Source organism: Penicillium malachiteum, assembly GCF_028827825.1.
Source record: "Penicillium malachiteum strain IBT 17515 chromosome Unknown utg000002l:1.0-8849297.0:1.0-8852440.0, whole genome shotgun sequence".
Taxonomy (NCBI): Eukaryota; Fungi; Ascomycota; class Eurotiomycetes; order Eurotiales; family Aspergillaceae; genus Penicillium; species Penicillium malachiteum.
In genome coordinates, this window is record NW_026643095.1 from 2,064,809 (window position 1) to 2,090,789 (window position 25,981).

The 25,981-nt window shown below is 46.2% G+C and overlaps 11 protein-coding genes across 11 annotated transcripts; 5 read left to right on the forward strand and 6 right to left on the reverse strand.

The window, feature by feature from the left end:
- Positions 1 to 331: 331 nt before the first annotated feature.
- N7483_003813 (uncharacterized protein) lies at positions 332 to 1,706 on the forward strand (the record flags this gene model as incomplete). The annotated part of the gene is made up of 3 exons (XM_057087250.1): positions 332 to 560; positions 654 to 887; positions 937 to 1,706. 3 exons carry the CDS (start codon positions 332 to 334, stop codon positions 1,704 to 1,706), a joined length of 1,233 nt encoding a protein of 410 aa, XP_056947079.1.
- Positions 1,707 to 2,291: 585 nt separating this feature from the next.
- On the forward strand, positions 2,292 to 4,003 carry N7483_003814 (putative cyclopropane-fatty-acyl-phospholipid synthase; the record flags this gene model as incomplete). The annotated part of the gene is made up of 3 exons (XM_057087251.1): positions 2,292 to 2,399; positions 2,489 to 2,975; positions 3,042 to 4,003. 3 exons carry the CDS (start codon positions 2,292 to 2,294, stop codon positions 4,001 to 4,003), a joined length of 1,557 nt encoding a protein of 518 aa, XP_056947080.1.
- Positions 4,004 to 4,656: 653 nt separating this feature from the next.
- On the reverse strand, positions 4,657 to 5,958 carry N7483_003815 (uncharacterized protein; the record flags this gene model as incomplete). Its single annotated transcript, XM_057087252.1, has 1 exon — positions 4,657 to 5,958. The coding sequence occupies one exon, from the start codon at positions 5,956 to 5,958 to the stop codon at positions 4,657 to 4,659; it is 1,302 nt and encodes a 433-aa protein (XP_056947081.1).
- A 2,510-nt stretch (positions 5,959 to 8,468) lies between these two features.
- On the forward strand, positions 8,469 to 9,405 carry N7483_003816 (basic helix-loop-helix domain-containing protein; the record flags this gene model as incomplete). The annotated part of the gene is made up of 2 exons (XM_057087253.1): positions 8,469 to 8,931; positions 8,993 to 9,405. 2 exons carry the CDS (start codon positions 8,469 to 8,471, stop codon positions 9,403 to 9,405), a joined length of 876 nt encoding a protein of 291 aa, XP_056947082.1.
- A 1,265-nt stretch (positions 9,406 to 10,670) lies between these two features.
- On the reverse strand, positions 10,671 to 11,483 carry N7483_003817 (O-methyltransferase; the record flags this gene model as incomplete). The annotated part of the gene is made up of 2 exons (XM_057087254.1): positions 10,671 to 10,700; positions 10,764 to 11,483. 2 exons carry the CDS (start codon positions 11,481 to 11,483, stop codon positions 10,671 to 10,673), a joined length of 750 nt encoding a protein of 249 aa, XP_056947083.1.
- A 925-nt stretch (positions 11,484 to 12,408) lies between these two features.
- On the reverse strand, positions 12,409 to 14,091 carry N7483_003818 (CocE/NonD family hydrolase; the record flags this gene model as incomplete). The annotated part of the gene is made up of 1 exon (XM_057087255.1): positions 12,409 to 14,091. The coding sequence occupies one exon, from the start codon at positions 14,089 to 14,091 to the stop codon at positions 12,409 to 12,411; it is 1,683 nt and encodes a 560-aa protein (XP_056947084.1).
- Positions 14,092 to 14,682: 591 nt separating this feature from the next.
- N7483_003819 (CorA family magnesium transporter) lies at positions 14,683 to 15,960 on the forward strand (the record flags this gene model as incomplete). The annotated part of the gene is made up of 1 exon (XM_057087256.1): positions 14,683 to 15,960. The coding sequence occupies one exon, from the start codon at positions 14,683 to 14,685 to the stop codon at positions 15,958 to 15,960; it is 1,278 nt and encodes a 425-aa protein (XP_056947085.1).
- Positions 15,961 to 16,218: 258 nt separating this feature from the next.
- On the reverse strand, positions 16,219 to 16,635 carry N7483_003820 (uncharacterized protein; the record flags this gene model as incomplete). Its single annotated transcript, XM_057087257.1, has 2 exons — positions 16,219 to 16,366; positions 16,424 to 16,635. 2 exons carry the CDS (start codon positions 16,633 to 16,635, stop codon positions 16,219 to 16,221), a joined length of 360 nt encoding a protein of 119 aa, XP_056947086.1.
- Positions 16,636 to 18,119: 1,484 nt separating this feature from the next.
- N7483_003821 (uncharacterized protein) lies at positions 18,120 to 20,484 on the reverse strand (the record flags this gene model as incomplete). Its single annotated transcript, XM_057087258.1, has 4 exons — positions 18,120 to 19,299; positions 19,368 to 19,830; positions 19,913 to 19,985; positions 20,041 to 20,484. The coding sequence occupies 4 exons, from the start codon at positions 20,482 to 20,484 to the stop codon at positions 18,120 to 18,122; spliced, it is 2,160 nt and encodes a 719-aa protein (XP_056947087.1).
- Positions 20,485 to 21,109: 625 nt separating this feature from the next.
- On the reverse strand, positions 21,110 to 23,357 carry N7483_003822 (uncharacterized protein; the record flags this gene model as incomplete). Its single annotated transcript, XM_057087259.1, has 4 exons — positions 21,110 to 21,339; positions 21,396 to 22,304; positions 22,359 to 22,938; positions 23,046 to 23,357. 4 exons carry the CDS (start codon positions 23,355 to 23,357, stop codon positions 21,110 to 21,112), a joined length of 2,031 nt encoding a protein of 676 aa, XP_056947088.1.
- A 585-nt stretch (positions 23,358 to 23,942) lies between these two features.
- Positions 23,943 to 25,900, forward strand: N7483_003823 (Zn(II)2Cys6 transcription factor; the record flags this gene model as incomplete). Its single annotated transcript, XM_057087260.1, has 4 exons — positions 23,943 to 24,121; positions 24,175 to 24,981; positions 25,037 to 25,246; positions 25,306 to 25,900. The coding sequence occupies 4 exons, from the start codon at positions 23,943 to 23,945 to the stop codon at positions 25,898 to 25,900; spliced, it is 1,791 nt and encodes a 596-aa protein (XP_056947089.1).
- Between the last annotated feature and the right edge of the window lie 81 nt (positions 25,901 to 25,981).

The following is a 25,981-nucleotide window of genomic DNA, read 5'->3' on the forward strand; positions in this document are numbered from 1 at the left end:
ATGGTTTGTTGGGGTGTGGAGGTTTGGAAGAAGGAAGAATATAGCCAGCTGACTTATGTACAAGATGTTACCAGGTGGTCAGGCTGCTCAGGCACACACTTTCTGCCATTGTTAACTCCAGGCTATTACGGGAGTTTACGCTGGTACCATTGGTACCGTACACAAAAACCAGTCCCCGCTCTCACCGCTTAACCAATCACGGGACTAAGATCAGCGCGTCTCCACGGGCAACCGCTTCCCGACAACAACCTTGGAACCCATCTAGAACTCGAACCATCTCTGCAATTCACCGTCTTTTCAAGTGCATGAGTACCCACTATCACCATTAGCCATGCTGGCTCTTCGTGACCAGGAAAACCTGGTGAATACTCATCAGACCGTTGCTGCCAACAAACCCTTGAACCAGGGATTGAAGCAGCTAGCTCCGAAAACCCCAGGTCGAAAGGTACGCCTCAATGACGAAAACAATACCATCGCGTTCGGAAAGCAGACTGTGAAGGGCAATGGAAATCGATTGGAGATTGGAAAACCTGGCAAGGAGGCATTCGTGACCCCAATGGGTACGTGGATTACAGTCCAAAATATATACAAATGATGTTCAGATGGGAGAATGTACGGAGAACGGACATGGAGCTAACCAGATGTATCCGCAGAAACGAAAAGCCGTGCTCCCTTGGGTAACAAGACAACCAACCTTAAGGCCAAGGGACTCCAAACTCCAGGACCGTTTGAAGGAACCTTGAAACCGGAAAAAACCAACCGGAAAGCATCGACCCAAAAGATCAAGAAGGCCTCCCCCGTGACGCAACAATCCCAGACGAAGGTTCATGTTGATGTTCCTCAAGATGATGTGCCGGACATCGAGTACATGCCGCCCAAGCCCAGAGGTAGGACTGTCATTATACTATCAGTAGGCAATAAGCTAATAGAATACAGCTCTTCCGGATCTTCCTGACGATATCGCGTATGACACTACCTACCCTCAATTCAGGCCTCGAAACCGCGCCCTTGGCTTGGAGCGCATCTATGGAAGACAGGAGGTGGATAAAGATGGCTTGACGAAGAAGCAGCGCAAGTTCCAGGAGGATTCTCTCAAGCTTGACCAGATGGTTAATGATATGATCATGAAACAACTCGACAGCGTTAGCTTCGAGGAGCCTAGCGAGAATGAGATCATCAATGTACCGGTTCGGGCATTACAGACGCCAACTACCAGATCGCGAGCCGCATCCCCCAGCTCTAGACCCGCCCGGAACATCTCTACTATTCGATCTCGTGAGGCAGCGGCAGCCCTATCTGCGCCCAAGACTCGATCTGCCCCAATTAGAGTTGCATCGGCAGCCAAGCCAAGTATGGCGTCAACTTTACTGATGCCCAAAAAGAAGACCAGAGTTCCATCCAACCCGTCATCTATGCGCCAGACTGCAGCGGCGGCGACCTCCAATACCACTCTTGGTTACTCAAAGGGACGGACTATTTCCTCCACCTTGCGTGAAGCAACGGCATCGGAGCGAAGCGCAGCGACTCTCTCTCCTGAAACCTATCTGCAGCTTTATGGGATCCCGCCTTTGGGATCTGAGATGTGGAGTCGGTGCAAGGCTGCCGGTTGCTTTGACACAGAAGAGAACCCTGGACAAGAACTTGATGAGTGCCTCCCTACCTTTACGGAGGATGAAGAGGCAGACAACTTCCAACTCACCCTGTAAATGCATTTTTATTTTGGATACTATTACTGCTTGTTAGTTATGGATTCTTATCACCACTACTGAATGACTTCTCGGATGTTTTTATGTGCATTACTTTCATGGAACTGGATTGGTGCAATGGGGGACCTTGGAAAGGTTGGGCTCTCTGGAAGGATCATTATTGGCGTATCCTATGGGAATTGAATGACTTCGCTCGACCGCGGATCACACTGTTTCATACATCCCCACTTTCTTGAAGATCTCTCTTAACAAAGCCGAGGCCGCACAAATAAGCGTGGCTGTGTAAATTGCAATGGTTGCCCACTTGGCTTGAATTGCTAGACCTACCTTCAACCTTGGAAGTTCTTTGCGACATTGGACTGCGTATACTCCCTAAATAGTTCAAATAACTGGAATAGCAGGAACAATTAGCATGAAGCTACTGTGAAGCTACTGTAAGCTGTATACGTAGTCCCTCTAAGCCCCAGGACGCACGGATCATATACCCACTTTAATAAGTTCACCGCCCCTGGAACTGCCACATTATTTACATCAGAGGCTCTCCTTTTCACACCCTCATACCTCTTACTTGGACGTTTTACCGTCATGACGACTATTCACCCGGAGTCCACTGCGGACTTCGACTTCATACAAACCCCGGACGCCCCTGAGCCGACCAAGCCAGCCTTTGACTGCGGCGTGCGAACCACCTTGGTAAGCAGCTATCTACATTAGCTCTACGGAGTATGCAGGCTTGATTCTAGGCCTTCGATAAGCTTGTTCTAATTATGCATGATTCATAGTACCCTGCTATCAAAAATGCCCCCGTTCCTGCAGACTCTCCTGGAAGTGACAGCTTCTCCAATGGTTTGATGATTGCGCTTGTTGTGATGGTACCCTGGTGGCTTGCTCGCCAAGTCAGCGGAGGGTTCTATACCACCATCTTCTTTGCGATCTTCACTACTGTTCCTGTTCTAATGGCTTTCTGGACTGTGTCATCTTCAATTTCACCCCGCAAGACCGAGAAGGCCAAGTACTGTGGCCGCCCTGTGGAGTACTACCTGAACTTCCACAGCGAGCGTGACAAGGCCACCTACAACGGCAAGAGCAAGATCCCCATGGAAGTCTTCTACGAGAAGTACTTCAATGGTGAGGTTGACTTTAAGATTGATGCTTTGGAGGCATTGGAGTATCGCCATGATTGGGCCAACTTCAAGTTCACCATGGGCCTGTTCAAGCACTTCCTTTTTGGTTTCATTCCTGAGCTACTGTTGCACACTCGTTCCCAGGGTAAGCTATATCTCTCCCTCGTTGTTAATACCTGTCGATATATGACTAACTCTCAATGTCTGTTAGACGAGGAGCAGGTTCGTGATCACTACGACCGCGGTGACGACTTCTATGCATGGTTCCTCGGCCCCCGCATGATCTATACCTCCGGTATCATTGGCGACGTCAACAAAGAAGAAACTCTCGAGGAATTACAAGACAATAAGCTGGCCGTTGTCTGTGAGAAGATTGGTGTGCAGCCTGGCGATAGGCTTCTTGATCTTGGTTGTGGTTGGGGTACCCTCGCCAAATACGCTTCCGTTCACTATGGTGCCCACGTCACTGGTATCACGCTTGGTCGCAACCAGACTGCATGGGGTAACAATGGTCTCCGCAAAGCTGGTATTGAGGAGTCTCAGAGTCGTATCGTTTGCACCGATTACCGCGATACTCCTCGTGTTGAGGGTGGTTACCAGAAGATTACCTGTCTCGAGATGGCTGAGCACGTTGGTGTTCGCCACTTTTCCACATTTTTGAACCAGGTCTACGATATGCTTGACGATGATGGTGTTTTCTTCCTCCAGATTGCTGGTCTCCGTAAGTCCTGGCAGTACGAGGATCTGATTTGGGGTCTGTTCATGAACAAGTACATCTTCCCCGGCGCCGATGCTTCCACTCCTCTCGGATTTGTTGTCGACCGTCTTGAGGGTGCTGGGTTTGAGATTAAGGGTATTGACACTATCGGTGTTCACTATTCTGCGACCCTTTGGCGTTGGTACCGGAACTGGATGGGTAACCAAGACAAGGTTGAGGCGAAGTATGGCAAGCGCTGGTTCCGTATCTGGGAGTACTTCCTTGCTGCTTCTACTATCACTTCTCGCCAAGGTGGTGCCACTTGCTGGCAACTGACCCTTGTTAAGAACATCAACTCTACACACCGTGTTGAGGGTATCCAGTCCCAGTTTGGTCTTGCTGGTGCTCGCCAGGCTGCTATTGACCGTGCTAACGGCACCCTGCCCAAGGCGCATATCGTCAAGAAGGATCTGTAAATTACCTATGACCTGCGCGCTCGCTAATCTGGCTCGTGAATCAACTTAATCTTCATGGGCTACACTGAACCTACTGGGTTCTGAATTAATATGGAACTGAGGCATGATCCTGTAACGCGGATCATCTTTACCCAGATACGCATGTTACGAGTATGAATTGAACTTGTAAATAGACTCCAATGGAGGCATAATGAAGTCCCCTTGTATCAGTACTGTTCATGAATGGCTTGGCCTTTTGATTATTAGGGTATTGAGGTCATATCAAACATGCAAGTCTATACATTAAACCATGCCCAAGGTTGACGTCGAATCTGCAAAGCTTTTTTGCAAAGTCTCCAGATGAGACTAGGTTGGCCTGTCATGATACATCGTGAAGCATGACCTTCGCCGCCTCAGCTGGCTTCTCTGTAGCCCTGATGTTTTGAGTCACGAAATTCCCGGTCAGCCAGCTGACATTAAGGATTATCGGATTGAGAGAGGATGAATCAGAGAAATTGAAAAAATGCCATTGGCCATGGATTTGCTCCATTCAACTTGAAGGCACTGAAAGTGCGCAGATGTCGTTGTATGCCCAGCGACCAGCGCTTGATAGCCTGAGATTATGCAGCACTGCCATGGTTGAACCGTGGCCTTGAACTTGAGGTACATGAATTTCAAACTTGAGCCTCTAGTTTAGACTCATATGTAGTACCAAGCTCAATCTCCTGCCAAGTTTTCGTACGAGAATTCGGAAGATAATTTTGGATATACTTCCACTTGCTTGCGGTGTTGAAATAATCCACAGAACCATAGTTCGGACTGAAATTCGACTTCACCCACAATGGAAGAAGTTCTCCCTCCGGAGCTGAGACAGCGACGATTTGATGTTTTTGGACCACCGTCCGAACTGTTGGTCGTGTTGTTAAACGTTTCCGTTGTCGGATAATTATCTTCTCGTTGAAATCTTGATTGTCGCATTCGTCCAGAATCTCTTCTCCGATTAACTCCTCGATCAGATCTTCTCGAGTCACGATTCCGAGCATTATCCCTTTTTCCTTTTGTCCGACAAGCACCATTTGGTACTTTCTTTCTTGGAAAATCTTTAACATGTTTAGACACGTTGTCTTGGCGTGTATCACTGGAATCGGAGTCCAGTCGAAGTCGTAGACTCGTCGACATGATCTTGGTTTGTATTTTATCAACTGCTTCGTCAGCAGTACACCGAGGATTTCCATCTGGTTTCTCGGTGCGTGCACGAGGATCCGAGAATATCCTTTGACTCTGATTTGGTGGATTGTGCGTTCATTCAGAACTTTGTCCGCGGAGATTGAAAACACATCTCTTATAGGTGTCATGATACTGGTGACTGTTTTGTCTACCAATCCAAGTGCACCATGAACAACCTTGACTTCGTCCGGGTTTAGACGATCTTCCGGTTTTCCCATTGATTTGTGAAGAGAGAAAAGAGTTTTCAGTTCTGATCTCTTATATCCCGTGGCATGACTGTCACCGACAATTTTATCGAGCAACTTGCCAATGGGCCAGGAGACTGGTCCCATTATGTGCATGAAGAATGATGCACAGGGCACCATATATGCGCCGATTTTGAGGGAGTGACGAGCGCATATTGATTGTGGTATGATCTCGCTGAATATGACGATGAGGACTGTGCTTCCGAGAACTGCTGATAGTCCACCGTGGAGGATAGGGTCTAGGATGACAGGAAGAGCTTCACTCGCGATGCAATTTCCGAGTAGAAGTGTGACGAGGATCCAATGTTTTCCTCGATCGAGAAGACCGATAACTTTTCGTGCGTTTATTCGGTCGGCGGCATCACCGGAGGAGGCAATAACTCGTAAATTGATGTCGTCCTGAGTCATAAACGCAATTGTCAGACCTGCAAATGCCCCACCAATGAGCACGAGGGCGGCTGAAAGGCATATACTCGGCCATATGTCTGGGTCCGATTCACTCATTTGTTTTGGTCTGTGATTGTACAGTCAAGTGCTGAAGCAAGTGACGAGTTTCAGTGCACATGGGATGCCAGTGGAGGTTCAAATTTCCAAAAAGAAAATGTACCTTGGCGGACTCAACATCTGCAGACGCACATGTGCACAAAAGGAATCATCGGTGGCGCCCTTCACTCGATCGCAATGGATAGTATTAATTTGGAAATTCTAATGCCCAGGGAATTGTCTCCATAGTATTAGTTTTCAGCTCGCTCCACTCGAATGCAGTGTGTTCCCTCTGCTGGATACTAAACCCTATAGAGTTAGATATCAAAAGATCACTACAACTATTTCTGTAGGAGGTCTCGTGCCGAGGGCAAAAGAATGTCCTCTAGTTCTTCTAGACCCTAGAAACTATTCAGAAAATAGCAAAGTTGAGGTAATAAAATGACATTAGGCAGCCCTGTCGGCTAAACTCAGGCAGAGATGTACGAGTTCATTTGAACCGGAACCAATCGGAGGTCAGGGCATTGGCTGCTTATTATTCCTAGTCATTTTTTATTTTATAAAAAAAGTGAAAAAGTATGTAAAAAAAGGAAAAGCCACGAAAAAGGATGAAGCTAGTGGCGTTCACGGAACCGGGCGAGATTTACTTCGCATGTAGCTCCGTAAACTGATGTACATCTGTAAACGAGTCAATGTTGCATGTGCATGGACATCACGATCGGGTCGGGACCCATATGTTAATTCCGCGCATTACAATCTCCCGCTAATGTTTCCAATCCGCAATCAATGAGGATCATTGTAGATGCCACGGGGTGTCATATTGAAAGCTTAGTGGTTAATAAGTGGCGAATGGTGGATCATGTCTAAGGGGCCAAAAAGAATCTTCATTGGAACACGCTTCTATAAGTGGAGTTGGACTGGAGTTGGACTGGAGTTGAATGGAGTCTAGCGGACCCGCGGTTAGTACCGTTTAATCCCCTCCCACGGCATATGATTTTTACTAAACAGAATTGTTCAACTCCCGTCTAATGTGTCACTTTTGACTGGATGAAAACTTGTTGAAGCTCTATGTTAAAGCTTGGAAAGAGGCTTATATTAATCCGGGTGGCTTCCTTAGGGATCCTCCAAGGGTCTCATTTACGTAAATGATGTACATTCTATCCATGTAGATCCAGAGCATTCTAATTTCTTTCCCATATGTGTAGAGAGAGGTGAGTACTTTCAATTTGACACTCCGATAGACGGAGAACCGGAATTGAACCGAGCATCCTGCTGCGTATGCATGCATCGACGGGGGTTGCGTAGGAGTAGCGCCACTACATTGGCGCCGATCAAACTAGGCTACAGACTAGTGTGCCATAACGAAACAGTCAATTGTGTGCGTGACCACCTTCTTCTTTCAGGTTAGAAGCGTTAAACCTGAATTCTGACCTCGGGTAACTTGTTCAAGTTTAGTTTGAGTTTCCTATCCCCTTATTGTTTCAAGCCTCACGCCCTTATTTGACCTCCACGAAGGACGCTAAAACATTTTGAATACGCGGAAGAGAGTCAACCGCTAACCCACTAGAGCTCTCTAGCGAGAAACATGAATCGCTCATTTACTAGTAAAATATAATGATTATTATATCTATTAATTTCTGCGGAAATCAATGCACGTTGTTTTCCGGACGATAAAATCCCGGTAAACTATTCGGGAAACTTCTCTAAACGAATGGACTCCGCTTAATTCTTTAATTCTTCTTTTCTAGCCTTACGAAAATTGTATTTGAAATCATATTTGTGCATGTGAGGAATTCCTTTAATCATACTAGCTTGACCTAGCCTGATTCATTTAATCAGGGTACTCGGAATCGGGATCGTCCTTCCTACATAAGTCGGCCCGTGTCGCTTGTAGATTAATTTCGCATTACTCCACCACTCTGTTAACGGGTGATGGCCCCCAGTTTGTATGTGGACCACAATGTGGGACACCTTTCTTTTGATAACCGATGTCCGGAGTAACAGTGCCCACTACTCCGTAAGGCCCTTGGTTGAACGTCTCTCTAGTCTAGACCTATTACCTGAAAGGAAAAGGCGAACCGTAGAATGTGTCCACTTAATGTTGAATACATTTTTATAAAGGAATTACGAATGGAAGCCAAGCCTTCCTCTGAGTCTTTTCTTTTAATCCGCGTCCACAGACCCTTCACTCACCCACTGTGTTCTAAAAATCCTCAATCATCATGATGGATATTTACACATATGATAATATGGCATCACTAGAGAATCCTTGTTCGGATTTTCAATGGATCAATGGAGATGATGGGCATTCCGCACTATGGGATGCCGTCAATAATGTTCAGGTACATCAACTTGCCAGTGCCTACCTCCAGCTACCTGAAGTTGAACTAACAATGTTTTTAGTGCACAGAAAAGGATGATGATTTTGAGGCCCTCTGGGCTTCAATAATTGATCAACAGGTAAATCAAACACAATCTGAGCTCATTGATTCCCACAGCCAACTAACACACATTAGAAATGCTCACTTCACATGCCTAATGAGATGGAACTGGATGCTGCCAAGAACACCTGGTATTCTCTTGACCAAGATGACACAAACTCCATTCAAGAGAAAAATGCGAGACAAAACAGTGTTTCTCAAATGCCATTAGAGTCAGCTGGGCCCTCCTTCATGAACCCATTTGATGAATGGATTTCATCATCGGAGTCCGTGTCTTCTCCGCAAGTACCCGCATTAGACAACTCTGTAGCTGCAAGTTCTCCTGCAAGCCCATTTTCAACTCCGAGGAGTCCGACTTCCGAGATTCCAGAGAATCTCAGCCCTGGAAAACACTTTCTCCCAGCATCTGCATCAAGCTTGGCGTCTTCAGCCGCTAAAGCCAAGCTATCTGTCAAGGCCCCATCTTCTCGGCGACGATCAAGCTTACGCCCTATGACCCCGATGCACCTACTACCTAAACTCATGCCATCTGCGCCTACAATCCATGAAAATGGTAAGTGAATCAGAGTTATTACCACATTTATTCATCTATAGATCACTTACAGTTTTCTTAGTTCCCTATTCCGGTTCTCCATATGAACCAGCTATTGGATCTCCATTGGCATTGAATCCAGATGGTACATCAAGTGCAGTAAAGCAACCAGGAAAGCCTGTAGCAGAACTTGCAACAGACAAGCGCGCCTATCACAAGCTTGCAGAGCAAAATCGTCGAAACAGACTGAACAATGCTATCAAGGAATTGGAATCTCTGATTCCTGAAGCGCTTTTTAAGGAGAAATTTCCTACACAACCTATTGATGCTTCAGCAAGCGCGAAGGAAAAGGCAAAGGCTGCGCCAAAGGAACAGACCAAGGCTGATGTGATGGAGCTTGCGGTTGAACACATCACACAGTTACGAGCAAGACTCGATGATGAGAATCGGCGCTTACAAGAGCTCGATGCTATCAGGATACAGAATTCTTTATGACGGACTTGGATTAATGATAAAAAGTGTATAATAATAATAGTCTCAGATACCACTACTTAATAGAATCGGCCTTGGAGCATTGAACATATAAGAGTTTACAATCAATCTGGATTTTATTTACAGGGTAACAATCAATTATTTTAGTACTGTTTGTGCGTGCAGATGAGGCAGCGGCATGTGATGGATATTATGGGGGAGGCAGAGATCCTATATAGTTTAATTCAGGGAAGAAAGGTCAGAAAACTCAGCCCTGCTGGCCTAGTGGTCAGCGGTCTCTGACTTACCTTGGAGGGTGGGAGGACAGAGGTATTGATCAGGAAGGTCTGGCTTTGATTAATAGCTGAGTTAACACCAGAGGGTGGGCGGGAATCCTGCTACGGCAGGGGACAAGAAATTTTTAAATTTTTTGATACTTTTATCTATACTACTTTCAGACTCGCTCTTTCGTTTTGTCTTTTCAGAAATCAAAAATAACCAAGAATGAGTGAGATATAGAGGGTTGGTACTGGGTATGTATATCAAGTGAGGTTATTCACAGCATCTTACCACTCCCTCTGATGCGCACCAAATTTCAAAGCCTCCGGTTCAATCCTAGCCACGAGCGCTTTTTATTTTATTTTCCATCCTTGCAAAAAATGATGGGCCATACCAGGCTTCTCTTTATGTCAGAGAACTGCAAGAACAATGCATCCAGCTTCAAATGTTCTGAAAGCCAGTAACACCCTCTCCCAGCACCTGAACAATCTCCAGGGCTATGGTCACTAACCGGGATGTTTTCACTGTGGTATGGAAACAAAACTCACGTTTTTACCCTTAATATTATGTCTAGTAAGAATCTACATATGCATGACCGCTGCCAGTGGTTGGGCTCTTCAAAATGTTCCGATATTACTTACATAGGCTGTAAGAAACATTTTCAAACATGAAGCTATATTTGGGTAAAAGAATGAAACATCTGTACTAGATCACCTGAAATACAGTCACGCTTCAAGCTGTCCAAGAAAAAATAATGACCTTGCACCTGGCAGGCATGGATGAAGAGGGCAGCTGTTGGTGCTTCTCCTAGATTGACATTGATTTTGAAGTCTATTTAGTTCCCCCATGCGCATCTGAGTCTGTGGATGGAAGTCAAAATGTATAGTATAGCTGTGATCCACATCCAGATCGAAAATGAAAACAAAAACTTTCAAGTTCGCACATGTGCATCAAAAGACAGGACTTTCACACTTGATTATCGAGTAAGATCGTAATACTCCCGCCTGTGTTTATTTAATCCGTGTCACTTCGAGTTCATCCTAAGGACACCATCATTAGCAATATTCTAATAATAGAGACTGGAGGTGCAGAATCGGACATACCTCAAACTCGCCTGGCATAATCATCCCCTTTACACCCCAGCTTTCCACTCCAGGATGCTGACGAATATGTTCACGATATTCTGGAGCACCAGGTCGGACCACATTATCTGCCACGACCAACGCACCAGAACGGAGAAGCTTGAGCTCCTCACAGACCTGGAAATCAGACAAGTAGAGATCCTCCACATGATCCAGGAATAAGAAATCAATATTGGTAAGCTTTCCCTCTGCGTGAAGCCTCTTCAACGAATCCGCAGCAGAACCCACAACAACCTTGACAACGTCACTCAGACCAGCGAGGTCAATCAAGTTCATTGCGATGGATGCAATAAGCGGATCATATTCGAGACTCCATAGACGGACATTTTCTCCCGGTCCAGCTGCCTGGCGCATAGCATCTCCAAACGAGATCGCAGAGTATCCCACATATCCACCAAGCTCAACCAGAACTGAAGGTTTCCTCTCTTTAATCATATCATGCACCTTCTTCCCCTTGTCACTTCCAATATTAATTAGGAAATCTTCTTTGGCGGCAAATTCATCCATGATGGCACAGATGGCTTCCGGTGAGCCGCGGAGCTCATCCAGTGAGGGGTGAGAGTAGATGTATTTCAGGAGAACGGTCTCACGACCATCATGGGACTCGATCTCGTCATCATTATCATCGAATTTTCCGAGAGAGGGATACTTGGCCAAAAGCTCAGCTGGGAGACGTGACATTCTCGGGTTGGGTGGGAAAGGATGAGGAGTATGAAAGTGCGGAGTAGTTGAGGAGTAAGATTTGGGGAGAACTGTTCCTTTTATTCTTTTCCCGGAGTTAGGGCTAATTCGGCTCAATTTTCCACCGTGTTTTCTTTTCACTAGTCAACATTGAGCTATGATGCAACTGTTGCATTCGAAAGATGACTTAACTCTTCTTCCATATGTAATTGGGGTGATAAGCATCCTTCTCTCCCATTTTGGTGAGCTGATTAGTCCCACAATACTTTTTCCAGTCTTGTCAGTCTAGAAGTTTCACTTTTTACTCATCTCAATTGTTTTTCTTAACTATTCTTAATTCCTGAATGCTGAAATTAGCTTTGGAATTCCTAGTTTGGGATTTACTTGAAAAGAAACATGATCCACGTCAGAAATGAAGATTTTGAGAGTATTGAATCAGCCAGATAGACAACATTCACAATAAAGAGGGCATGAGATCGAAGAGTGTCTAGATTACTTTGAAAAAGAAATCCGTTTCCCTCTACATGAATTTTGATTACTCATTTCTATGACAGAAAGAGGTAAGACGGACCTTGGTATTCAGCTTTTGATCCGAACCACTACATTGATTGCATTAGACTGAGGCAGTACTCTTGCTCATATTCAGGCTTTCACAACTGAAAAATACGGCACTACTACTCAACATGATCCCAAGGCTTTTGCTAGGTTCTTTCTATCAAAATTGGCAGCTACTTGTATAATTGCTCAAACATTGGAATGTTTGATCAGTACCAGAACTAGAAGGCAGACTAGAATCGAAAAAGTACATCTGAAGTATATTAATTATTATTCCATTAGTAGTACTTGGTGGACTTCCTGCAAAACGTGAAAAGCAAGACATTAAATAACGGTTCATGCGCTTTGGCGGGAATGAATCATGGAGGAATTAAATAGTGGACAAAGGATCGGTAGCTATAGGGAAAATAACCTGGGAAACCCCGTTCGCAATTAGAATGGTATGCTTCTGTGGAACCGCCTCATCACTACGCACGCGACTTTCCTCAGTTCCCAAGCTTCGGGCATACATGGGGAATGAGCCACCAGCAATAACAAGTCGAATGCATGTTCCTGGTCGGAATTGATGAGCGCAGTCTTGAAGATTGAGCTGCAGGATCTTGGAACTGTCGCGATCTGGGTCAAGAGCTTGGTACATCTCAGTGATATTGTGAGAAGTGCCATGACAATCAACCTCGCTAAGCCGGATAAACAAATCTGCAAAGGGCGGGTCACTGTAATGCGCCAGATGCACAGAAGGAGCTCCCATGATTTCAAGACTCTCTATAAGAGGTTCGCTGGTAAAGGTTAAAACATCGGTCCTGCTGCCATATTCACTGTCGTCGACTCTTCCTCCACTGGTCATTTGATTGCCACCAATACTAGGGGTGGGATGTAGAGGATCGAAACTAAAAGAAGCTGGGATGGCTTCTTCTGCAGGCTGTTCTGCCCCAATGCCATTGTCCTCTTGTAGGTAAAGAAACTTGGGGGATGTTTCTGGAGGCCATGTGGGTAGTGAATACCATTTCTCAGTTCCGGTGACAAAGATTCGAGCCGGACTCCTGCTGTATTCCCCACTCTTGGCTAGATTCTGGGCGAGAAATCCCATGATCTCTGGCATTGAGTGGAGGCCAGAGCCATGGACATGTGTCCAGGGACCGATAACAAGGTTGACATCCACACCTCTGTTAAATAAATGCTTGTACTGATGAATCGTCTGTGTCGTGAATGTATCATACCAGCCGCCAATCAACAAAATAGGGATGTCGACTTGTTCCAGGGAGACTTCATGTCGTTTCTTTTCCCAGTATGGTTCGTCGACATTCGGGTTCGCCAAGTAGTCAAAAATCCAAGGAGCTCTGTCCTTGAAATATCTACGTAAACTTGCTTCTAAGGGTAAGCCTTCTACTGCGTCATCTAGCTCCGAAGATCGTAGGAAGCTGAAACCAGGTAGATTCGTCAGTCGAGAGAGAAAGCTTCCACGTTCTTCTTCTGGACGCGACATGGTGTCACTCCAGGACGCGCGATCGAGTCGGAATGACCCAGTGCCCCATACATGCCACGCTTGGTCATGAGGGCCAACAGGGATAATTGCAGCAACACAATCCTCAGGAGGGTTGCGGAAGAGTGCCCACTGGCTATAGCCGAGATACGATGCACCCAACGTAGCAAATGTGCCTGGATACCAGGTCTGAAGCCGCATCCATTTCACAATATCCTGACTATCGTTCTCTTCGTGTACATGGGGATCAAAGGTTCCCCCGGAGCCAAAGGTACCACGTGTACTAACGAAGAGAGCCTGGTATCCACGTGCAGCGAAGGAACGGGCATTGAAAAAAGTGATTCCCCCGCCTCGTCCATAGCAACACTGTATCATAATCAAACCGGCGGGTGCATGTCCACTGGGTAGTGATGGATTGTAGAATTCGGCAGCAAGTTTGATATCATCCCGCATCGGAATCTCGACGGACTGGCTTGTGTAGCTGCATTTCTCCGGGCCCATCCCGAGATAGCGCCCTCCCATGTAGTCCATAGCAGCAGTTGCATAGCTGCGAGGTACCGGTAGTCCCGTCATCGCGACTTATTCGTGCAGCTCGATACTTGGGTTGAGCCTTGAACAAAATATCGAATCAAGAGGGCTCAGTGAGATAAGGAAGTCGATCTGATGATGGAATGGTCTGATCAAGGGACGGAAACCTTGGAAGGCACAACTATGTACAGTCAGCACTTTTCCACCATGGCTCCATGGCTGCCCAGTGGAGTTATGATACCAAAATGACTGATAATAACTCCGTGAATGATGTTATTGGATCTTCAAGTTACTATACCCCGCATACTCCACTAATGATGTATGTTGATAGTCGAAATGAACAAATCGGCATAGTTAGTCCAAATAAAATACCAATTCTTATGTGATTGAAGAAAGAAAGATCTGATGCGCTCCTTTTTAATAACAGCTAATTGCTCAGTATCTTCAAATTTCATCTCAACTTCATTCTTCATCCTATTTGTCATTCTTGTAGAATGCGTCGTGACGTCATTGTTTGGCCCCCTTATCTTCACGTGCATTACACGTGTATCTTGCAGGGATCCTCGAGTTTGTGAGTGCTCATTCTTTTTTTCTAGTATAACTTCCTTAGAATGCGCCGGTGGAGGTGGAATGACAATGCGTGAACGATTGATACCCCTGGTGCCGAGGTTGCTCTCATTCACGAAGATAGCACCATGTTCCTCCAACTCAATACACTGGGGATTCCAACATGTCCGCGGTCTTCGAACGAACCACTTCACCAATAGCGAGATTCCATTGAGATCAGGCCGACCGGTCACTACATCGAGTCGAAGACTCAATTTCGACCATGAGATCCGACCCCCTGATGAGATTGATCGACAAATCACGTTCAAACAGCAAGTGTTTGACCACTCCATCGCCCTATCGCGAAGTCGTATGAATGACTCTACTGAGTTACGATGTGCGCTCTTCAATGCAGATGGCTCGAATGTATTCCACAAGACTCGTCTCACGAAAGCAGAAATCGCTCAGCAATACGGAGTGGATGGCCGGGAGCTGCGGAACGCCGATTTGAGGTCCGAGGGTATTCCGCATATCTTGGTCCGCCCTTCTACAATATTTCTCAGTATATTTACCCTCCGTCTTCTCATCCAATCGGATCGTGTGCTTGTATTTCTTGTCGACTCCGAGGGAGATCATGATGGTGTCAAGACGCAGGACGTTTTTGAACATAATTTACAGAGCAGAATACAAGTCGAGCAAGCATCCGGATTTACGCCAAGCCTTCCTTTTGAACTACGCGTTGTTGACGCTGCTCTTGCATCTGTCACAGCGATACTTGAGGCTGAGCACTTCATTCTTCAAGGAGAGGTTGAGAAGCGTCTGCCGGAATCAAAACGGGAAGATTCGGTTCACTTGGCCCTGCGTGAGCTATTGGAACATGCAAAGCGACTGAATATGGTTGAACAACATGCTCGTCAAGTCCGCTCAGCTCTACAAGAGCTGCTTAATAATGACGAAGATCTTGCTCTCATGTATCTCTCAGATCGAGAAGCTGGGAACCCACATGCTATTGAAGATCATCAAGAAGTCGAATATCTCTTGGAGGCTTACTACAAGAATGCCGACGCGATTGCGGAGTCTGCCAGCGCTCTTGTTGGCGAAGTCTATCGTACAGCTAGAGTGACTCAGTCGATTCTGGACATCCGGCGAAACCAGATTATGATATTTGAAGCCCAACTGGAGATTTGGATGTTAGGATTCGCGGCATCGACGTTTGTGGCCGGTCTTATCGGTATGAATGTTATCAACTACCTGGAAGAGATTCCCTATGCATTTGGATGGCTTGTGGGTGGCTGTATGGTGACCACACTGCTTATCTCAAGGCTTGGTATGAGAAAACTCAAACAGTTCCGGAAAATGCATCTTTAAAGGCCCTTGCATTTCTACACCATTTTGGCGGCGAGGTCTAGTGACGGACATTGGGCTGTGGGCTATGCTGCTACAATTGGGCTTTTTATGAATCTTATGGGTGGCCTACAGTATAGGAAACCGACATAAAATGATTCCATGCAGATATGGCCTAGCTACCAGCCATACAATATCAATCATCACAAATCATCACAGCGTTCAGACAAAAGACCGAACTGGGAAAGGCACAAGCCTTTGCTTCCACCGTAACTTAGTCACTTAGGTGCTGAAGTCACATGGCAGCGAGCCACAGCAGTAACCATGACCAGCATCAAAAGCACCCTCAAAGTCAATGTTGTGGCATCCGTCGCTAGTACGCCACATCAGAGCAGGGAAGTCATAGCCACCAGCACTGGTTTCATAGAAGCTATTCTCAATGTCAGTCCCATCCTCAAAGTGTACTTATCATACTATGTAGACTTACTCAACAGTGCATTCAGAGCTAGTGCAATCATTGAAGCCTCCGTACAGAGTACCCGAGTAAGTCGAGCCGGTGTTGTAGTCGGTCAGATAGATGATCTGGAAAATACCGCCCTCGTTCTCTTCATAGGCAGAGGCGGCCATTTGACCATAGAAGGCACTGGCATGGCCTGCAAGGGCAGCAGCAGTCAAAAGGATAGAGCCTGTGAACTTCATATTGAAAATTGGAATATTGGGAAGAAGATATCAGATGAATTGATGAATTGAGGAGTTGGGCTGGAGATCTGAACTAGATATCGGGTGGAATTGGGTCCTATTTATGTTCTTTCTGGCCAACTGAAGTTCCGACTTCTGTAACGGACTTTTGATCTTCTCATCAGCAGTTGAACATGGTTTCAGACCCCATTCCTGTGGTGACAATCACATTGAACTCTGGTTTGAAGGCTTGAATTCTCAGTGGCAGGCAAGATTTGCCGAGCACAACCTGTATCAAAGGTTCGGGCAGCTGCCCCAAAGAGGAAAGTAGACTGAGCAGACCTATGACAGTCCCAGATTGGGGGATTGGTTTGAGACGATGGACTTCTCTCTACTGCAGTCATTCAGGAGTCTCATCAGGGATTACCGTAAATAGCAACCTTGGAAATAGGTGGATCAATAATGGACACTCTGCAAGCCGCAAGCCAGTCAGCTCACCATGGAAGATACTTCATATACCAAAATAATAGATTGTTAATAGCCAGAATATTCTGCAGCATGGAGGCCATGGAGAAGATTCCGTTCGGATAGTTTACTTCAACAGTATCGAGGTGATTCTCTAAGCTCAAGCACACCTGGGCATAGAAGCGAGACCGCAAACAGAGCAATGAATTGACTTGAAATTGGATTTTATTAACATCAAAAACAACTCAGGTACCAACGCTAAAAACTGCGGATTGGCTATTCGGGAATCTTGTGGCCTTATCCTAATCTGGTACAAGACCTTGCTTATGGCAGGATCTAGTTCAATGATCATGCAGGATTTGATATGCGGGGCATGTGCTACCCTACATAAGCGACTCGCGAGATCCGACGATACTAGTACATTTCAAGTCTTGATTATTCAACATTTCAAATTTCGATTATTCAACATTTGAAGACTTGTAAAGCGACTCACTAACTTTTTTTGTCTAACTAGTCTCATGACAGAATATCTCGAATTCAATTCATATTACGAGACAGGCAATTTGACCTTCTAGCTCTTATTTGGAAGCTCAAGCACTCTTCGTATACATAGCTTTTATTTACGACACTATACCAATCACTTGAGACATTTAAGCCAAGAAACAGGGGTTCAAGTTTGGCACATTAAGCCTAACCACATTGAGGCTTAGCTGGATAAGCACTTAGGCAAGTAATGGTTGCCAAGATCTCGAAAGAAGTGCACGATCAATCTGACTCAGGGCTGACAATACCACAGCCACCTGACTCCGATTTCACCGGAACGTGTCAGTGGTGGTGTCCCTGAGTCGAGTATTATACGAGGGGGCTTAAGAACTAACGCGGGAAGCTGCATGTAGGTGCTACCAGTTGACTACTATCCGTGACGAAAGCAAATATACTATGTGGGGAGTACTGAATGAATCTTGGCGGTTCGGGTTCACATACAGATCCCAGGCTGCCAGCTACTACCCAAATGTGCCACTGACATATCTCGCTGTAACCTATACTCCAACCACAATAGTATGAGAGCCACCACCGGTTTGAACCAACTCATACCCATCACCAGAAGTTGCGATTGGACCAAGAATTGAAGCATTCGCTGTCTGTCTCACTTGCTTCCCATCCATCAAGACCCGAGTACTGTTGAATCCAGTGGTGGGCACACAAACAACGCCACTTGAATCCTCCGGTGCTTCGATATGGATCTCAAAAGTCCCATTGTCACTTTTGCTCCAGGAAACCTGAATAGGACCCTGTGGGGTCCCGACCTCTCCGCGAGCCCAAGTAAGATCACCTGCATCAACAACAGGACAAATTTGCCAGGTCTTAAATCCAGGACCGGTGGGCCTTACGCCAAGCATATAATTACTCATAAGTGGAACGATACCTGTAGACCACCCATGAGCCATGGAAGTGAATCCTTCCTCGTAAGGTGATCCGTTGGCACCGATTCCTTCCCAGAATGTCACCTCCGGATCGTGAGTAGACATCCAGCCGTACAATCTTTTGATTTCCTCGATAGCTGAGCCCGATGCTCCTGGTATGGCAAAGCGTGCTGCAAGCTCAAAGTATGAGATAAATGCATATACGCGCTCGGAAAACCCTTCTGATAGAAGGTCATTATCGTAGAAGGCGTTTCCGTAAGGCCGAGATGCAGCGTTACCGTAGTAGTCGAGGGCACTGTTGGCTAAAGAGGAATTGACCGATCCAGATAATACTGCTAGGCCATTTCCATCTTGTGCATGGACGTTGCAGATTGTATCTGCTGCATCGTTGGGGCATGGACCTCCATCAAAGAATGCCCCAACAGCAGAATCCCAGTTGCGGGCGAGGAGCTTGTCACTGACTGCGGACGCTCGAGAGGTCCAGATGCGACTGTCTTCGGGGTGGTTGAGAATATTGGCGAGCTGAGCTGCTGATTGAAGGGCGTGAATGTACAGCGCATTATAATAGGTAATGACGCCCGATCGAGGAAGAAAAGCGTAGTCACCGTACCCGTTTGTCTTGTTGAGAAGGCCACCGTTTGACGTGAGGGTTTGCCCGTAGTAATTGTCGAGTGTCTTTTTCATCACGTCGTAATACTTGGTAGCAAAGTCTGTATCGCCAGTGTACATAACTAGATCTGCTGTGCATATGACCCACCACATAGGATAGTCATATAAATCAAGCGTGTAGTTGTTTCTGGCATAAGTGTCAGGAAAACAAAAACAAATGATAACTTCATGGCTATACTCAAAAAAGGTACTCACATGCTGGCAGGTGGTATCCACCCATCCGAACGTTGATGATCAGCCAAATCAGCGAGAATATTGCGAGTTGCATCCGGATTATCGTGCGATAGGTATGAGGTGAGAGCTGCCACAACCAGGTCACCCACATAGGGATCTCTATCTCGCTTAGCACCATCAAAGATAACCTCCTTCCCTTGCAGAGTGGGCGATGCTGAGTTTCGAGGATCTGTTTCATTGGCAAGGAATGTATAGGTATCCATGTCGGTGGTGTAGACACTATCATACCACCATTGAGTGAGATCCTCGTCGGAACATTCAAACCATCCGGTGTAAGTATCAGGCGTTCCCAGGTATGCAGACCATTTTAGTTCAATGCTCGATATTGACACGGCTCCATATGCTTGAGTATAAGGAGCGTCGCCTTCAACAGCGTCGAGCCAAATTCTCATGTAGCGGAAACCATGAAGACCGTCTGAGCATACTTTGGTGTCGTATTAGCAGCCAGCGTGGTCTTTCCAGGTATAAGGCTCATTTGCGACAGCAATCTGCCAACATTTAAATACCGAGTGAGCATGTTTTCCCAGGAGTTTCGGTATATCCTCTTACCTGGTCAGTTCCATTTGTAAGTTTTTGGCCCTGAAAGGTGGCGTTAGTAGAATAACAGGTATCCAGGAGAGCCTTTCAAACTTACTGCACCCATGTTATCAGATCTAGTAAAGTCACTGACATTGGTCAGATATTGCTGAGTCTCCGAGAAGGCCAGCTTCAGTCCTGGAAATCCTTCGGATGAATTGTATGACCCAGCGAAGTTGATTGAAACGATGCCAACAACATTCTGACCGAAATCAATGACAAGAGAAGGAATATCGGTATCTTCTTCCTTGCGAGTCAAAATTGTAGGTGGACTATCAGCAGTCAACAACCCATTGGGATTGGTAACATTTCCAGTGATGTTGGCGGAGGGAATGCTTTGAGGCTTGACGAGGTCACTACTTGGCGATCGAATATATCTGTGCCAGCTATTATTCTGAAGATCTCTTTCGTGTGACTTGGAGTTGGAGACAGCGGCACCAGAGACGGTATATGCAGGGAGGATTGCAAACAACACACCCCACAGAAACTTGCACGCAGCCATTTTTGATATAGCATGCGATATGGCTTTGAACCTGACAAAATAGATACCTTTATTTATGTATACATTTTCCGGAGTAAAGGTGAAGTGCCAGAGTCGGTCTGTGCCGCTCAATGCAACGTTGCGTATAGAGTTTGTCAACAACTTCACATTACCGGACCAATTCATACCGAGAATCGATGATCTATTCAGGTTTTAGCAGTATTTGACCCCGCAAATCACCATGCTGTTCCAGCTTGAATCTAAATGGGAGGTCACATATGCCAGGGAGGCTTTTTTCATTCCACAAATTGAGGTGGACCTTTGTTATCAACAGGTCAGAGGCTCCGAATCCGAGCCAAGGTTCAAATGTTGTGAATAGCCTGAGTACTCCGAGTCTGGAAACATCCGGGTACATATAAAGAAGTATTATTACGACTTCTAGGTGTTATTCGTAAGTATCGCTTCCAATGTTGTGTTCGAAAGGATAGATACTAATAATCATAAAATGGAAGGAACATGAGTTTTATGGTCGACGAGTAATTAACGCTCAAAAATAGATCAATTGAAGCGATTATATGCCAAAATGTAAATGAAGAAAAAACCAAAATAATCAAAAAGGGGTATATGAAAGAATGACGGGCTTAATTTAATCCAGTCGCTTGTAAAGCTTGGCTTTGTTCAATGATGTACCAGCACAGCAAGCGCTTTGAACCGCCTCCGGGTGGAGGGTGGATTTGTTAAAGGCCTGAGCGGACTGGGGCACGTCCAGGGCTGGGTTCTTAGTGAAGAACCCATCAGGCTTCAGCATCACACTGACGCGCTCCATGGGCATGACAGGGAAGTCCTCGATGCGGGGATTATGGGTGAGGCCGAAAGCTGTTGCACGTTAGATACTTGAAAAGCGACAAATAAATAAATATTGGTAAACTTACTGTGCCACAGAACGACGTCCTCGTTCTCGGTACTGTCCTTACGTTGAATCCAAGTCTCAACTCCCTCAGCCCGTCGGCTCTGGTTGGTAAATTCACCTGCAGCGTACAGTTCATCGTCCTGGTACTTAGTGACCCAAATAGGCTTGCTAGCGAATTCGGCCCGGCGATAACCCAGCGAGCTTTTGCCAACCAATAACATCTGGCTCGGAACGGTTTGTAGCTTGTATGAGACTGGCTTATAGGTGACTGGGTTCGTGATATTATCATTGCGAATTTTGAAAACACGGTGACGGTCGACACTGGTGTTCGCCCAGCCGGAGGTGTTCATCACGGTAGGCTCTGTGGTATAGCCAACCATCCAAGGATTGTTCTCATCCTCGGGCATGGGAACACTATCTTCGTAGTACACCGTGTTCTTGAATCCGTCAATAGCGGGATCGATACGGAAAGAGAACATATGCTGATGGAAGGGAGCCATCACACCTGGGCCCACGTTGGTTCCCCATGGGACAGTCTGGCCATTCTCATTGTCAAACGGCACAGTAGAGAGAATTCCGGTAGCACGGATTTCTAACTCGATATTGCCAGCCTGATCAAAGATGTATGCAAAAATATATTCATAGTTGGCAACTGTACAGATCATCTGAAGGACCAGTTGTCTGTTACGCACAACAGTGGCAGCGCCAGACCGATAGTTCGTGTGCTTGTGTTGCAGCCCGTTGTCTTGTTCGTGCATGCAGATGATATTTTTCAAATGCACTGAGTTGCCCTTGCAGTCATTCCGGAAGCCATCAAAATATTTGATGTGTCCAAGGCAGTCGCATCCAAGTGATAATTGGTTAGCATTCATACCGAAGCCTGTGTCACCAACATCAAAAGCCTGCTTTCGGTGATAAGGCGCCCGAGGATCTTAGAAAACTGTGAGCCAACTAGGATGATTTATTTTAAGCCGTAATTTCTTACCTCCGTATGGCACCGTCATCTCTGAAACTGACAAACGATAGAACACATTTCGGTTGTCATATGTAATATTATAAATCACAAGACCTTCTCGGATATTGAAACCGACCCGGAAACGCCATTTCTGCCAATAAACAGAGTTGCCGTCAGCGGTGTAAGATGGACCCTCGGGCTGTTGCACAATATAGGGCTTGAGATCTTTGCGAATGGGCTCATCGAGAATGTCGTGGGCGTATTGAATTGCTTTGACGGGCTTCCAGGGTTGTGTCTCTTGAGTATCAAACCCAGAAGCACCAGGAAGATAATCCATTCGGACAAGCTCATGGGTAAGGCCATCGAAAACGGGGGAGAATTTGCACGGTAGCGAGTAATGGTTGTGTTGTGGGTGGTCTACGGAAACCAGGTACATGAAGCACTGGAAGAGTCGCCGTGTTTCCTTCTCATTATCAGTGCCGTACATCCAGGGATCATTGCAGACCGTCACCCCGGGAGGCAATTGCAATTTCTCGATCTCTGCCAGGACAGCAGGGTGCTTCATGCACATTTCTTCAATTTCGCTGATCTCATCAATATCGATGGGTCCCTAGAAGGTAAATTCGTCAGAACCAAGGAAACAGCGCCATTTTGACAAGCCAAAAAAAATAAAATAAAAAAAATGAAAGACGAAAATTCTCAGGTGGTGGTGCTTACCTGGACCTCACGCGGAAGCTCCTTCGCATAGACAACACTGCGTGTATCAGCATTCAAAATAGCCTTATGGAATGCACCACTGTCCTGCCGGTGGAACAGGGTATAGAGCAGACGTGCTGGCGGTTTGGGCAGTGGTCGGCGCAACCGTTCGGCTTCGATATATGGTAGGACATCTTTCTTGATAGGTTCATTCACATCAATCCGCTTGTAGCGCAGAGGAACCCCGGGGAAGGTAGCCTCTAAAATGCGCACAGCAAGCTTGATCTCCTCCGGTGTGATAGGATCAAATGGGTGGTGTGACACGGTCACCATCGTTGAATAGAAGTGATCTGGAGGGGAGAAGATGATTTCTGCTAATGATAGCGAGCCGAAGCAAAGAGGTAAAGAAGTAAAATTATCGGAGGCTCAGATGAGGATGATTCAATTGAAGTTCCAGTGAGGGGGAAGATCACGGTGAATTTAAGTATCTCGCGATCTTCTTATCGGGCGGCTGCAACTCATGGATGGACTTTCCTAATATGGAAAGGTGGTGTGGATGATTGTGGAGCGATGTGAACAATGTTGCATGGATTTGTATTAGAGAGAAGAACTGGAGACCGCCATTTAAGATCTAAGATCCTTGTCATTGTGGATTAAATTGACCATCATATTCTGGGTCATAGATCTCATATACTAACCATATTTAGTATATCTTTACGCCTTTCACTCCCATTTTATTCATTTTATTCTGATTTAATTCAGATTTAATTCAGATGAAAATTTCCCCACAAGAAAAAGATAAGAGTCACGTGTGGCGCGAGATTGCCCCGATTAGGAAAGGGCAGCCCCTCCAGATCTCCTATCAATTCGTATCAATTCGCGGGGAAGAGTCCTCGTTGATCTTTAATCCTATCAATAATGACTACTTTTACTACTAAAGTCATTGATACCGGTTGGGTCCAGCCACTATCGGCGCCTTCCGTGACCACTCCAGTTCAGAAGAAAGTCCGAACTCGGCAGACAGGTACTGCATGGACTCGCTCAGGTTGTCTGACTTGTAAGAAGCGTCGCAAAGGCTGTGATAAGGCCAAACCGAGGTATATGCGATTCTGAGCATTTCAATTTGAATATTCGGTTGACAATTTCTCAGTTGCAATAATTGTATAAAACAGGGTCGTGTCTGTGAGGGCTATGGGTCTCTTTGGGTAGAACCGTTAGGCCCATCAACACAAACTTTCCAGCAAGATGCCTCGACGGAATTCGTGAGACCACGACGGAGGAATAAGACGAACCTTTCGCATCTATTGTCACCATCGCCGTCACCATACCATTCCGACGGATCCCTAGACACACCACCATCCATTGTGTCTAGTTCCCCTAGTGGATCTGTCCCTTCATCGCTACCAAATCAGTCCTCGGAGGATAACCGAAACCAAACCGATGAAAGTATTCAACAGGTCATGGTCTCCCCAGATTCATTGGCAGTTGTCCCGCGACCACGAAATTATGTCCCACATTTATCCAATACCGAATCACACTACATTCAATATCACGTTGAGTATGGCTCAAGGCTTCTGGCCAACCTCGAAAGCGAGGACAACCCTCTTAGATCACTGCTGATCCCTCGCGCGATGTCATCTCCGCTTCTCATGAAGGCTGTTTGCGCAATGTCTGCACTTCACCTTGCAAATCGCTCGCAGGGATTTAGTGCTCAAACCGCCTCGGCAAACTACTATGGCCAAACTCTGAATGAGCTGCGATCAGTACTGGTTAAATCCTCACCAGAGCACCTTTCAGACAACGAAATGATAGCTGTGGGTCTACTGTGCAAATATGAAATCGTACGAGGTAGCGTGAAGCAATGGGTCGTGCATCTCAACGCACTTCAACGGGTAATTACCAGCCGTGGTGGCCTGCGTTCGATGGAGCAAGACGCCGCTCACTTTCTAAGGGGACTGTATGTTTCCTGGGTTCTATTTAACGAAGAGATTACTCTATTGACATGTTTTTAGATTTCTCTATGCCTATAACATGGCCCGAATCAGTAACCGCAAGCGTATCACTGCTGCAGATGCTCATCCGGCAGATACGCAGCTCGGTACTCCAAGATTGGATATCTACATTGGATACACTGAAGAATTGCTCAATCTTTGTGCGAAAATTGCCGAACTTCCCTCTTTACATGACGACATGTTATCTCTACGATTGGCAATAGCCTCCATGTAAGCTCTAACTTCATCTAAACTCACACTGCGGCCATCTGACTAACCCCAACTGTTAGAAACGAATCTCTATGCACATGGTCTCACGACTCTTTTCCAGTGATCATCCCCAAAGGCCTCACAATCGCATCTCTCACCCGCTTGCAACTAGTGGCTGAATGTTTCCGCGACGCAGCATTCATCTACCTTCACTCTATTCTGGAGCGAATGAGTATGAAATCAAGTCGTTACACCAGGACAGAACATGGGGATCCCGGGAATATTCCGTACCTCACAGAATGGGCTCCTCTCATTTCCACTCCTAAAGCAACTGCAGTCCATCGCTGCCTTGCACGCGTAGAGATGTTTCCCTTGGATGATCATTGCGAGTACTCGGCACTCACTTTCCCGCTTTTTATTGCGGGCGCTGAGAGCGAGGTATTTGTTCACCGAGAATTGATCATAAATTCTCTGAATAAACTGCAGCACAATTTTGGAATTGGGAACGTCAGGCGGGCAAAGGAACTACTTGGTATTTTGTGGGCAAGGAAAGATGCTAACGCTCTCAGTGAGATCTCGGGTGGAATTGATATTCCCAGTTACCGCGAAGCTGCCCAGAATACTCACTGGCAGGACATCTCGGAGGAGTTGCAATGGGATGTGATCCTCGCATAATCCTTACGTCTCTACTAGTCTTTGCTAGGAGCTCCACTGTGTTTCCGGAGCTTCACTTCCGGCTTGTCCATGCCACACTCA